This window comes from Quercus suber, unplaced genomic scaffold (assembly GCF_002906115.3).
Source record: "Quercus suber isolate HL8 unplaced genomic scaffold, Cork oak 2.0 scaffold_282, whole genome shotgun sequence".
Lineage (NCBI taxonomy): Eukaryota > Viridiplantae > Streptophyta > Magnoliopsida > Fagales > Fagaceae > Quercus > Quercus suber.
Genome location: NW_027069738.1, coordinates 549324 through 563916, shown reverse-complemented (window position 1 = coordinate 563916; position 14593 = coordinate 549324). Strand labels below are relative to the sequence as shown.

At 34.0% G+C, this 14593-nt stretch overlaps 1 protein-coding gene across 1 annotated transcript; it reads left to right on the top strand.

The window, feature by feature from the left end:
* Positions 1-5435: 5435 nt before the first annotated feature.
* LOC112040183 (protein SMALL AUXIN UP-REGULATED RNA 12) lies at positions 5436-6266 on the top strand. Its single transcript, XM_024073085.2, has one exon. It carries the CDS (start codon positions 5638-5640, stop codon positions 5950-5952), a length of 315 nt encoding a protein of 104 aa, XP_023928853.1. The 5' UTR covers positions 5436-5637; the 3' UTR covers positions 5953-6266.
* Positions 6267-14593: the final 8327 nt, after the last annotated feature.

Genomic DNA, 14593 nt, shown 5'->3' with positions numbered 1-14593 from the left:
CCCTCAAGCATGAACTCACGCTCTCCTTTTTAGTACCCCAAGCACTAAGTAATTAGAGAGGTACCAACTAGTCTAAAAGGTGCAGTAGGTAAAAGACCCTTTTTTTTACAAAATAAAAATTTTACTCTAGCCCCAATTTAAGTGTATGTGTGTGTGAAGTTTTTTTCCTGAAAACTTGAATTTTGGCCATTACTCCTCACACTCCACAAGCATTTATATTTGTGTTATGTAGGTTAAATGGGCTATCTTCACTTATCCAAGAAGGGATTGTTTTTACTCTTCTAACCTTTTTTATTGTCATTTTACACATAGGCACGCGAGTGCATATTGGAACTGAAATTACTGAGCCCAGCAGAAAGTGGGAAAAAAAAAAAGTAAATAAAGAAGCAAAAAGAAGTTTAGGAAGTTAGAGAATCTTTAACGAGGTGTTTGATACGTGGATTTAAAAACTGAAAATATGTGTTTGAAAAAATATGTGAAAATTGTGTAGATGAAAAAATGTGTAAAAATACGTATGATGTCATTTAAAAACTAAAGGGTGTGGCTTGTGTCCAGTGAAAGTTACACGTGTCCACCATCCAACGTGTCCAATAAAAATTTTTACTGGACAAAGTCTTGCCCAAAACTAAAGATATATGTTTGAGTAGATGTACTAAATAAATCCTTATCCTTGGACTTGAGAATATTAAAATATAGGAGTCATGAAGAAAGGCTTTCAGGCTTTTGCTTTATTTGTTATATCTCTATCAGAGTCGGTGACCATTTAAAGATAAAAAGAGTAAAAGGCATTGAGGTCAAAGCTCAAAACCTGCAACGAGAGCAGTAACTTATTGCACATGGGTTTCTGCAAAATATTTGTGGACTAGTAGAACCTATTATTTATGTCACTTTTAGTCCACAGATTCACAACCCCAACAATCAGCAAAAGCCAAACCATCAACGAGACTGTACTGAAGAGTACACACGTTATTGTCCGTGAATTCAGGTAGAGAGAGAGAGAGAGAGAGAGAGAGAGAGGAGGCTGTAAGTTTTTTATTTAAGTAAAATAATTAAAATATAGGAAAGATTCTACTTTCAGTTTAGAGTAAAATAGCCTAGTTTTACAAAATTCAGGTTTTGTTTAAGTTTAGACTTCTTCTTTTTTCTTTTTCTTTTTTTAAGTTAGTTTAGCATTTGTGCAGGACTAAAACTTCACTAACTAGTTTATACATAAATTTTCTTTTTGGATTAAAAAAAAAAAAAAAACCCTTTGAGGTTATGGATATATTATTTGAGAGAGAGAGAGAGAGAGAGAGAGAGAGAGAGATTTAAAAAATGGGCAAAATTTAGGTACAGTAATTAGGTGTTATTCTTTAAGTTCTCCTCTTAAAAATCTGTCATGTGGATTTTTTGTCATGGGATGGAAGTGTATTTTTTACTTAAGTAATCACATAACTAAATTTTAAGAGGAGAACCTAAAGAACAGCATCTAAGGTACTATACTTAAGTTTTGTCCTTAAAAAATTAGACCTAAGTTAGGTAATTAAAGCTGGAATAGTGTTGTGCAATAAATATTGATGCTATATAGCAGAGGTAAATGCAGAATGAAATGGTCAAAAAAAAAATTTGGAATGATTTTTTGTTTTTTTTTTTTTGTGAGTAATGCTACCTGCATAATAATTGTTTTTCATAATTTTCTAAGGTAGTAAATTATTATTGAATTTTATATTGACTCACCACTTACATCACTTTAGTGGCTACTATTGAATATTGATAATTTATCACTTCAACTATTGTGAGAAAATTATTCGACATCCACATGATAAGTGGTGTGTTTTGAAATATTTGTAAGAAATTATCTTATGATACATGTATAATACTTATTATATAGTATATATTTGGGAAATTAACTTCAATTATATTTCATGCAATTAGAAGAGAGAAAATGCAATTGTTAGAATTAATATAATTAAGAATATGAACCTATCAATTATGTGAATTGATAATTATTTTATTAATTTAAGAGCATAATTATTTTTTATGGACTTTGTTTCATTTGTTGCCAAAGCAACTTAATTTGACCAAGAATATCGTACTATAAATCAATTGTTTCTTACATACATATTATAAAATTAATCATAACATTTTACATAAATAATTAGTACATGAAATTAAATGCAATTTATCGTATTAGTACTTTTTTATTATATAGGAATGTTAGTACTCTATTTGACTACACAACATACATTTTGGCTACTACACTACTGTCAATTTCTTTAAAATATTTTTCACTCTCCCCGTGTGTGTATTAAAATACTTAGTATTTAAAAAAATAATAATAATTTGGCTACTACAGTGTTGGTTATGTGTGTGTGTGTTAGTAAAAAAAAAATTTTTTTGGGAAAATTTCATTAAATGAGTTAGGAAATGTAAACGGTAAAAATAAATATAATTAAAAAAGAGATGTTACGTCTACAACAATTTTACAACATTTTTACAATAAATCACAGGTGGTTAGTTGTTATTGGTTCAAATTTAAAACTAATATTAAGATTACTTTTTTGCCCCAATAATAACAACCAGTAACAACCTGTCATTTAAGATTTATTGTAAAAATAATGTAAAATTGTTGTAGACATATCATTTCTCTAATTAAAAATATGAACATATCACCCTAGTGAACTTACAAATATTTAACTATTTCGACTAATTTAAGCATACAACTGTTTTTCATATTTTTATTGCATGTGTTATTAAATTTGCTTTTATCTTTTGATGATTTTAGTTTCAATTGTTATAAATCAATTAAACGATTGGAAGAATGTTATATTCCAAATCAATTTTTTTTTTCCTTTTTGAAAGTAATTGTGTCAAATAAATTGTTTTGTTTGTATATAAATTTTATGAAAATAACCATTTAAATTTCTTTTTATAAAAATAGTTTATGCACCGTCTATGGATAATTAATACATATAAATGGATGCATTTATCCAATTAAGTCAAGGCAAGTAATTAATACATTGACATAAATGAAAAGTTTTGATGAGGTGGAAAGCTAAATGAAGAGAGTTGTACTTAACTACTTATCAAGGATTGCACCACTTGGCAAAACCTTAGACCACTATGATTGGGTGTGTGTGTGTATGTTTCAAATAAATTGGAAAAGTTAACGGATACCCTTAGAGCATTCACATCAGTCTATGTAAAAATTCTTATCTATTTTAGCATATGAACCTACTTTTTCTATTTTACATACTTATTTCTCAAAACATCTCACACTAGATTATCTATTTTATACTATATTTCATTAAAATATCAATTTTTCTTTATTTTTTAAATTGTTTCTCTTTTTTCGCATACTACAACCACCATTCACTCCCTTTCTTCATTATCAATGTAAATTTATACAGTTATTATAGCAAATTTGTAAATTTATATAATTATAAATAGACTAATATGGGTCCATTTTATTTAAAATTCTGTAAATTTTACACATTTTCTATTATACATGTACTGATGTAAATGCTCTAAGGGTATTGGTTTAAGAAATATTTTTAGAAACTTTTTATAGGAAAAAAAAATACTGATTTCACTCACTTGTTACAAAAAACTGAAAGTGGTATTAAAATTTTATCTAAGGAAACTTGTTACATGATCCCAAATGAATTATTTATATAATAATAATAATAATAATAAAATTCCTTTACAGAAATAGTTAGTGCACCATCTCTAGATAATTAAGAAATGCATTTATCCTATTTACTCATGGTTAATACATTGACATAAATGTTGGGTTTTGACGAGGTGGAAGGCTATATTAAAAGAATCATATTTCCTTAATAAATGTGCCACTTTGTAGAAATTCTTAGACTATTATGACTGAGGTTCTTGTTTTTACATAGGAAAGGTTAACAATGTCATCAAGGCATTTGTTTAAGAAATATATTTAGAAATTTTTTATGGGAAAAGAAAAATTAATTGATTTTTTGACAATTTTTTATATTAGTCATAAAAGTTGTATAAATTTTTTCCTAAAATAGTCTATAAAGAAATACTCTAAAAGCATCCATTAACCGGACTTTTTTACATATACTAGTGGTAACTCATGCAATGCACAAGAAATTCTAAGATGATATGATTTTTTCTTTGTATTATTTTTATTTTTATTTTTGTCTAAATATGAAATTTGATAATTATGGCAGTTATTAATAGTCATTTATTATTATTATTATTATATTGGTCTATGAAACTAAATATTCCATTACTATGCATTTATTATGATTGTGTTTGTATAAATATGATATGTCAAGATTTTATTGAAGATTTTAAATATAGAATGAAATTTAAATTCAATTCAAAAAATATATTAGGACAATAAAGTGTAAAATAGTGAGGTTTAAAAAGCTTAATTAAGTGGCACAGTTTACAAGGTCAACCAAAAATCAAACATGTTCAATTTTATAAAAATATTCCAAACAAAGTGATTTTTTTTTTTTTTTATATATAAAGTTTATAAAAATAAACAGATAAATTCCCTTTATAAAAATAATTAATGTACTGTCTATAAATATTTAATACATAGTAATAAATGCATTCACCCAATTTACTCATGGCAAGTATTAACACATTGACATAAATGTAGAGTTTTGATAAGGTCTAGGTTAGGTAAAAGAGAACATAAAAATTTAGATACATTATCTTTGATGCAATTAAAATGAATATTTCTTATTACATTTAATAACTTCTAGAATTATCTAAAAACACAAGTTTTCCTTAAGCATCATGTTTTACCAACATTCCAAATGTAATCAAACTTATATATATATATATAAATAATTATTTCATTACAAATTACAATATCTTTTTATAGAAATAAGTACACAAGTACCAAAAGTACAAAAAGCAGAGGAGATAGGATTACAATATTTTTTATTCTTAATAATAAAAATTACAATTTCTAATATAATCTTCATTTAATGTACCAAACATATTAATAATTGTCCGCTACAAAAATTTTCTTAAACACCTAAAGAAGAACAACTTTAGACAACATGCAATAATACCTCCACATAAAGGTGAGTGTGAGTGTGAGTGTGAGTGTGAGTGTGAGAGTGATGTTGGAATTCAAGTCTAAACCAGGTTAGTTAGGCATTAAGAGAGGTGACCTGTAAAATTCAGGCTTGTACCAAAATCACCCAAACAGTACTCCGTCAAAGTAGAGCTGCAAACATAATAATGAAGATATTGGTCAATTCAAAACATTAATGTGTGTTGAAAGTAGAAAAGAACCTTGAGAATTATGGCCAGAGAGAAGAGGGGGTCCATATTGTCAATAGGAGGACCAACATAGAAGAGTAAAACCCAATGGTCTTGGCTCCCACAATGTCCTCACACATAAACACAAACCCCAAAACACCCGTGGTCTGTCCTTTGCTCCTACACTCCACATGAGTCATGACCACTCTCTCTCTCTCTCTCTCTCTCAAAAGCTTCATCATAAATACCCCATCAACCCTCACCCTTTCCATCACCACCACCTCCTACACTTCACTACTCTCTTATCTCTCTCTCTCTCTCTCTCTCTCTCTCTCTCTCAATACTTTGCATAGTTGCATCACTTCCTTGCACCAAGCCCCTCACTGTCTCTCTCAACTCAAAATGGCCATAAGAAAATCAAACAAAATTTCTCAAACAGCAGTCCTTAAACAAATCCTCAAAAGATGTTCAAGCTTAGGCAAGAAAAATGACTATGATGAGGATGGTCTTCCTCTAGATGTTCCAAAGGGCCACTTTGCTGTCTATGTTGGTGAAAAGAGAAGTAGGTACATTGTTCCCATTTCATTCTTGACTCACCCTGAGTTCCAATGCCTCCTACGCCAAGCTGAAGAAGAATTTGGCTTTGATCATGATATGGGTATTACTATTCCTTGTGAAGAAGTGGTTTTTCGCTCTCTAACTTCCATGCTTAGATGAAACAAAGCTAAGAGCTTGATGGGTTTTCTTGAAGAAGATGGCTAAGATGAAGCATAAGTTTGTGCTTCTCTTTTTTTAACGTCTTTCCTCATTGTCACTCCTGAACTCTCTTGTCCTTTCTTTTGTCCTTGTCTTTTTTGTTAGGGATTTTTTTTTTTTTTTTTAAATGTTTATGACTAACTTGAAGCCCATGGAAATTTTGTGGGTTAGAATTGTATAAAGTTTGGAATTTTCCTCATGGAGGTGAGTGTTACACCCTGTGAGAGAAGTTGATCTTTAATGGAAGCAAAGGCTATTTGCCAGTTTTTTTATTAGTTCAAATCTCTGTATCTCTCTCTTGCACAAAGATGGACATTGAGGATTATGGTATACAAATTTTAAGATAATTGAGCGTGGCTTGCAACTTAGTAAAAAATAAGATCATGTGGTCAAATCAGATCAAGAGCACCTAAAACTATAATAAAAGTTAAATCCAAAAGGAACACACCCCAACACAGCATACCTTGTCAGAGAATGTGGGGTACTTAAGATTGTACGGATCATCTGGTTATCATTATAGGATTTTTGATTTCTTTTCTTCTACCTATCTATCTTTTTTTTTTTTTCTTTTTTTGGGGGCCAGATTACTTTTTGATTTCAGAGTACCCCAATATGAAATGTTGGTTGGTTTTCCTTTGTTTGTTAAATAAAAATAAAATTTAACATTTTTAAAGTATCATTACAAGATGTGCTAAGCTTAAACAAGGTGTACCCAATTTAAAAGAAGTTAGTGTGGGTTGAGATGTGCTGAATTTTTCAATTTATTTACACTTTTAGCTTATTTTTGCAATTATTCATAGGTCCTAATGCATTTTTTGATACTATTCATAAGTTCTACTGTATTATTCAACTAACTTTTACTTTTATCTACGGTACTTCCAGTAAAAAGTTTTCAGTTTCAGCTAAATAAGTTGTTTCCAAACGGACACTTAGAGTGCTTAAAAAAAAATGTGTACCCAAAAAAATTGGGTTTGTTTGGCAACATTACTTGAATAACAGTTTTCGTTGTTTAAATAACACTACACGCATTTCCATAACACTTTTTCTCTTACACATATTTCCACAACACTTAAACAACGTTACTAGAACAACATTACCAAACAAGCCATAGAATTTAGAAATTTAAACATTGCTTAAACAAGTTTACTCAAATAGGTTTCAAGCATGAAGCATCTTGGAAATGATCTACACCTTGAAGGATTAAACATTTAGGTTGTGTTTGGGATTAGAGTTTAAAGTCAGCTTATTTTACTATTTAATTTATTTTTGCTACTGTTCAGCTTATTTTTACTACTATTTATGAATCTCACTGCACTTTTTAGTAATTTTCATGGATTTTACTGTACTATTTTAGCTAGTTTTACTTTTATTTACAGTACTTTCAATAAAAAAATTTCAATTTCGACTAAATAAACTGTTCTCGGCAACCCTAATTGTGTGTGTGTATATATATATATATATATTTTAACCAGCGTTACTTATTCAGCCAAAAGAGAAATTTAATTGTATGACAGAGATGTGTTAAGCTCAAGGAACAATTTAGATTCATGTCAAGTTCAACTTGGACCGACTAGTTGCTTTGCATTTAATTCTATGACAGAGATATGATAAATTATCTTTTCGATTCCAGTCAAGAACTGAAGCTCACCTTGTACACTAGCTAATAGTTATACTGAAACCCACGGCATTGCATTTAATCGAATGAACAAGATAGGTTACATAATCACTCAAACACTTCTCATCTTTCGATGGTATATGTGGTCCATCACTTCTTCACGTTCTAAATTCCAAGGCCTTCATATTGGGAAAAGGAACCTATCCATTTTCTTTAAAACAGAGAGTCCGTTTTATGATTAGGATTTGGCAATTAATAAATTTAAAGATAAATATAATGCTACGTCATTTAAACTTGAACCGATAAATATATCTTCTTTATTTCAAAGCAATTTGAGAAGATCCTAATATGTTGGATATATACATATGATATGAGTGAAAATCTCACATTTAAAATAAAAAAATACAAAAGTAAAAAGGTTGACGAATTAAGAACATAATTGGGCCGAAACTCATCCTCCAATGAGTGATATAAGAGTCAATAATAGTATGTGACAAGGTTATCAATGTTCTTTTTGTAGTTGAAATAAAGACAAGATACTTATGCTTAAGTGTCTACACAAATATACATTGCACAAAATGTTTACCTATGGCGCGACAACATAGTCTTTAATACCTCTCCAACATAATCATTTTTAAGTGCATTTGGATAACAAGATTTGAGCATGTAGATATGGATTTAAGTAATTAAAATTCAAATATTTTTTTTTTTGGATATGTTTAAAAGATTAAGAATTTAGATTTAATCAAATCCACCTAAAGTTTTAAATCTTTATAATATTTGTATTTAATATAATATCTAAAATCAACAATTGAAAATTAAGCTTAATTAGCATAGTGTGAAGTCTCTCTGTTGGTAGGTGAGTGAGTTTTCTCTCTTTTCCTACAGCAGTAGTAGTGTTCTGTCCCTTCCTAAGAAGGAGAGTTTTTGTCCTCTAAGGCAACAAGTTTGTCTTTAGAGCTAGTTGGGTATTTTTGTGGGGTTAAGGGAAACACAAGTTAGGTTGTCTTCTTCTCCATATTCTATCATGGAGGATCTGGCAGCCAAATGGAACAATTTTTCTTTGTCAGAGAGAGAGATAACAGGTTTTGTTCTTCAACGAGACCAACGATCAGGAGAGTTTCTGCTAGCAGCACAATTTTTAACTCCCCGATTTTTGAATATGGAAGCAATGGCGAGGACTTTCAAGCAGCTATGGAGGTCCACTAATGGATTTAAAATCCGTAATCATAAGGATCAGCGAGTTTTATTTGTTTTTGACAATCTTGGCGATGTGGATAGGATTTTGCAAAACCAACCGTGGAGTTTTGACAAGCATTTAGTCATGCTACAGAGATACAATTCCGATGTACCAGTGCGTGAACTGATCTTCAAAACTACTCTATTCTGGGTTCAAGTTCATGATATTCCAGTTCGTTATATGAATAGGCGAGTGGCTGAAGAAATCTGTGACGTAGTCGGAGAGGTACAAAAATCAACTGGGGCAGTTAATGATGATGGGGGACTTTTTATACGAGTTCGAGTCCTTATAGATATTTCTCTCCCTCTCTGTCGAGGAAGGTTGATTACAATGGAGAATGGAGAAAAAGTTTGGGTGAAATTCAAGTATGAGCGACTGCCTAATGTTTGTTTTTGGTGTGGACGTCTGAATCACAGTGATAAGAATTGTGAACTCTGGATTGACAGTAAGGGTACACTTACACCGGAGCAGCAACAATTTGACTCAACTTTAAAGGCAGCACCGTATACATCATCAGGCAAGGATGTTATCTACGTTCCTGGGTATTATGAGAGGCAGAAACCTAGAGTGCATGCCTCGGTTCAGGGCAACAATCCACAACCAAGTGTAACGGAGGGGCAGGCGGGGAATGGAGGTCCGGTGGAAGCGCCCCACTCATCCATGGCAACGGGTATAAGCAGTGATGAGAGCATTGATTGCATGCAGCGGGAGGAATTTAATGTGGAAGAAGCGTTACACGGGGCTGAAATAGAGGTACAGACAGAAACGGACTCAATCCCAACAATATCTGATCCTATTAAAACTCCTATTAATGAGCCTAAATTAATGGAGGAAGTTAATGGTGCAAAGAAATCCAGCCCAAATCAGAGTCTAACGGCAGAGCTAATTGAAATCCCAATTCAAGAGAGTAATGAGGTGGTAACGGGAATTGTTTATGACACCTTAATTGAGTCAAGGCAGATTAATGAGGTAGCAATTAAGGGGGATTTTCCTTCCCTTAATCAGCATGCCACGTCAGAGGAGAATCAAGGAGCACGGATTGCTGGAACCAGGGCAACACGAAAAAAAATTCCTTCTTCCAAGGCCGAAACAGCAACCAGCAACAAACCAAGAAACAGAAGAATACCCTATGGCAGGGATCAACCAAAGTCAGGGGGTAATTTAGAAGAGGGGAGGACACTTTGTAGGAAGAGGAGTGGGGATGCTCATCCGGAGTTACCAAGCAAGCATAGGCGGGTTTCAGAAGATGAGAGTAACAAACTTTTTTCAATGGTGGAGGCTGATGTTCAGCCCCGCCAAACACAATGAGTTGCTTAGTGTGGAACTGTCGTGGGCTTGGGAACCCATGTACAGTCAATGAGCTTGCTGAGATGGTGCGGGCAAAAGATCCCTCTGTCGTGTTCATAGCCGAAACATGGGCAGATGAAACAAGGCTAAAAGATGTGAAAAGGAAAATTCAATTTGAAAATATGTTCGTATCACCAAGAACAAGTAGGGGAGGAGGGTTAGTGCTTTTTTGGAGATCATCAATTGATATTTCAGTGGAGGGGTCGGATAAGAATCATATCGATGCAATCATAAATAAGAACAAAGACGCCGAGTGGCGCTTCACAGGATTTTATGGTGAACCGGATACTCAAAAGAGGTTTGAGTCTTGGGATTTGCTACGAACTTTAAAAAGGAAATTTCAAAGCCCATGGTTGTGTGCGGGGGATTTCAACGAGTTGGCAAGAGGGGAAGAAAAATTGGGGGGAAGTAGAAGAAGTCACAATCAAATGCAATTGTTCCGTGAAGCAATTGATGCATGTGGATTTGTGGACTTAGGGTATTCAGGTTCAAGGTTCACTTGGAGTAAACATTATACCTCGGGTCAATCAATATGGGAAAGATTAGATAGAGCTTTATGTACAACAGATTGGCTCAACCACTTTGCTGGCACCAAGGTTGTTCATCTCACTTGTACTACTTCGGATCATTCCCCTCTATGGATTGTTCCAAGTGGTATAGAACCCCCTCCAAGTTCACGGCCATTCCGCTTCGAAGAAATGTGGATGTCAGATAAGGGGTGTGGAAGGGTGATTGAAGCAGTATGGAAAGATTCATTTCCTTGTGAAGCCGAAAGACAAGTGATAAAAAAGATTGAAAAATGTGGGAGTGAGCTATCACAATGGAGTCGGAAAAACTTTGGCCATGTTAGGAGAGAATTGGCCGAAAAAAGGAAGTGGTTGGTGAAAGCCGAACAAAGAGCAATACAAAATGGGAGTAATGTCCGAGTGAGGAGTTTGAAAATGGAGATTAATGATTTGTTGGTGAAGGAAAATCAGATGTGGAGGCAGCGAGCTAAGGCCTTTTGGTTGGTTGATGGTGATAAAAATTCACGGTATTTTCATAGTAGGGCTACTCAAAGGCATCGAAGAAATCGGATTTTAGGGGTCCAAGATCATTCGGGTAATTGGGTCAACCAACCTGAGGGTATTGCTGAGGCATTTACAACATTCTACCAACAACTCTTTGAGTCTTCCAATCCGAGTTTGGGGCTGATTTCAATGGAGAAGGTGATTACCGATGATATGAATGCTCAATTGGCACAAGATTTCATGGAATGGGAGGTCGAAGCTGCACTAAAACAGATGGCTCCGTTAAAAGCTCCTGGCCCTGATGGTATGCCTCCTCTCTTCTACCAAAACTATTGGAATCTTGTAGGTAATGATGTCACCAAAACCATACTATCATACTTAAATTCTGCCACACTACCCCATCCCCTAAACCATACTTTCATAACCTTAATTCCAAAAATAAAAAATCCCATTGCTGTCACTGATTACCGCCCCATTAGCCTTTGCAATGTCCTTTACAAAATTTTTTCAAAGGTCCTTGCAAATAGGTTAAAAAAAATCCTACCCTCAATCATAACCGAACACCAAAGTGCATTCACAAAAAGTAGATTGATTTCGGATAATATTCTTGTGGCTTTCGAAACTTTGCATAGCATGAATAATCACAATTCAAAGAAGTCTGGTTATATGGCAGTAAAACTAGATATGAGTAAGGCGTATGATAGAGTGGAATGGGGTTTCTTGGAGGAGGTGATGAGAAATTTGGGGTTTAATGAAAGATGGATTGCACTTATGATGGTTTGTGTAAAAACAGTTTCATATTCGGTGTTGGTGAATGGTGAACCAAAGGGTTTGATAAAACCTGCAAGGGGGATTCGCCAAGGCGATCCCTTATCTCCCTTTCTATTCTTGTTGTGTACAGAAGGCCTAAACTCTTTAATCTTGAAGGCAGCAAGGGAGGGATCCATACATGGATTTGCATTGAGTAGAAGAAGCCCGAAACTAACCCATTTGCTTTTTGCAGATGATAGCTTATTGTTTTGCAGGTCCACTAGAGAAGAATGTCAAAAGGTGCTTGATCTTCTTGCCTCTTATGAAAGCATGTCGGGGCAGCAAATAAATAGAGGCAAAACAGCAATCTTCTTTAGCAAATCTACCTCTCCTGCTATGAGGATTGAAATTAAAGAAGCTTTGGGGGTTCCTGAAATTCTGCAGTATGACAAGTATTTGGGGTTACCGTCACTTGTGGGCAAGCATAAAAAAGCTAGCTTTGATTACATTAAGGAGAGGGTTTGGAGGAAGCTTCAAGGATGGGAAGAAAGCCTACTATCACAAGCGGGGCGAGAAGTTTTGATAAAGGCAGTTGTCCAAGCTATTCCAACATATACCATGTGTTGTTTCAAGCTACCAATTGGCCTTTGTCATGAAATAGAAAAGCTCATTCGTGGCTTTTGGTNATCTTATTAACCCACAACCAGACAATGGGATGTACAATTGCTGCCTAATCTTTTTACTCAGGAGGAGCTAACCTGATCACACAAATCCCTTTGGGTCGATCCACATCAGAGGATTCTCTATTTTGGCCATATGTTCAGACCGGCCATTATACTACCAAGTCAGGTTACTACTTCCTAAAAACTGAAGCTAAAATGGCCACCTCACAGACTTCTACCCTTGCCGAGCTGATGAAACCTCTTTGGAAGAAAATTTGGAGCCTCTCAGTACCTTGTAAAGTCAGGAACTTCCTTTGGAGAGCTTGCAAAGATGCTATCCCAACTCTGAAGAACCTGAAACGTCGATGTGTGGTGGAGGATTCTAGTTGTTCCCTTTGTGCACAACATGATGAAGATTCTCTCCATGCTTTATGGTCCTGTCCAGCCCTTGCACAGGTGTGGAACGAAGACCCCCAGTGGAACTTCAGAGACCACAAAGCATTCCAGGATTTTCCCAATCTGCTCCTCCATGTTTTTGAAACGGGCTGTAATGCTGAAATGTTCGCAATGCAGATTTGGACGATTTGGTATCGGAGAAATAATGTCAGGACAGCTCCGCCTGGTTTTCCTCTTAATCTTATAGTGCAGCGAGCATTTGAGGCGTTGATGGAGTACCGGTCTGCACAACCAAAGAAGTTTGTGGCAGCTCCTATGGTCAGACCACGTGCAAGGTGGACTCCACCACCTGTTGGATGGTTCAAAGCAAACTTCGATGCGGCTGTCTTCCAAGATGTTGATCGAGCTGGACTTGGGGTGATATTTCGTGATAGCCAAGGTTTAGCTATGGTCTCCTTAGCCCAGAATATACAGCTTGTTAGCTCCGTGGCAGAGATGGAAGCCTTGGCAGCAACACGAGCTTTAGAACTTGCTGCAGAACTTGGCTTTGATAGAGTTATTTTTGAAGGCGATTCCACCTCAGTCATCACAAGCCTCACGGATCAGGTGCAATATTTGACTCCATTTGGCTTGCTGATAAGAGAGGCACAAGACTTGGCATTGCAACTTAATCATGTAAAATTCCAGCATGTTGGTAGAGAGGGAAATAGCGTAGCTCACAACCTTGCTAGGCATGCACGTCATGTCACGGGTTTTTCTGTTTGGATGGAGGATGTTCCATCCCTTTGTTTTGAAATGTATCAGGCAGATTTGCCTTCTTCTTAATAAAATTCACAGTCTTGATTCTCAAAAAAAAAAAAAAAAAAAAAACTTGGGTGATTCAAGATCCCGATTTCATGGCATGTAGATCTATTGGTATACTGGGATTAACTACTCATTCTAATTTTCTTCTTGGCAAAAACAAAAAAACAAAAACGAAAAAAAAAAAAAAAAAAAACTGCCAATTTGAGTATTTCGGCATAAAATAGTACCTACTTTAAATTTATCAAACTTTATTTTGTGACTCCCAAAAATAATTTCTTAATTCGCTTAAGGCGTGATTGGTAAGAGGATTTTTTTTTTTTTTAAAACAATATAAAAACAATTTTTTAAAAGTTGAACTTGAAACTAGTTTTCAGATAATAATTTTTATATTTTACGTGTTTGACTCCCACTTTTAAGAACAATTTTCAAAATACTAAAAACAAAAAATAATTATTTGGGAGACCATTTCTATTTTTAAGATTTTTTTATAAAAAAAAATTACAAAAAGTAACGTGTAAAATCAGTAAATTACTTTTTTTTTTTTTTTGTGGGTAATGATAAGGGAATAGAGGTCATCGATTTTTTTTTTAATAATAAGTTTCAAATTTGAAGTGTAGGAATTCTTTTTGTGATAAAGATAAACCCCTTAATTTAAAAGATAAAAGAGTTTGGACAAATATGTGGGTTCCACTGTTTTTAATTTATTTACAACAATGTCATTAAAAACATTTTCTGTATCCTAAAAACACCTCTTAGCTGTTTTCAAAATCATGTTCTA

What these genes read in the sequence shown, in the direction of transcription:
- LOC112040183 (XM_024073085.2), top strand. Translation starts at nt 5,638, where the DNA reads ATGGCCATAAGAAAATCAAACAAAATTTCTCAAACAGCAGTCCTTAAA.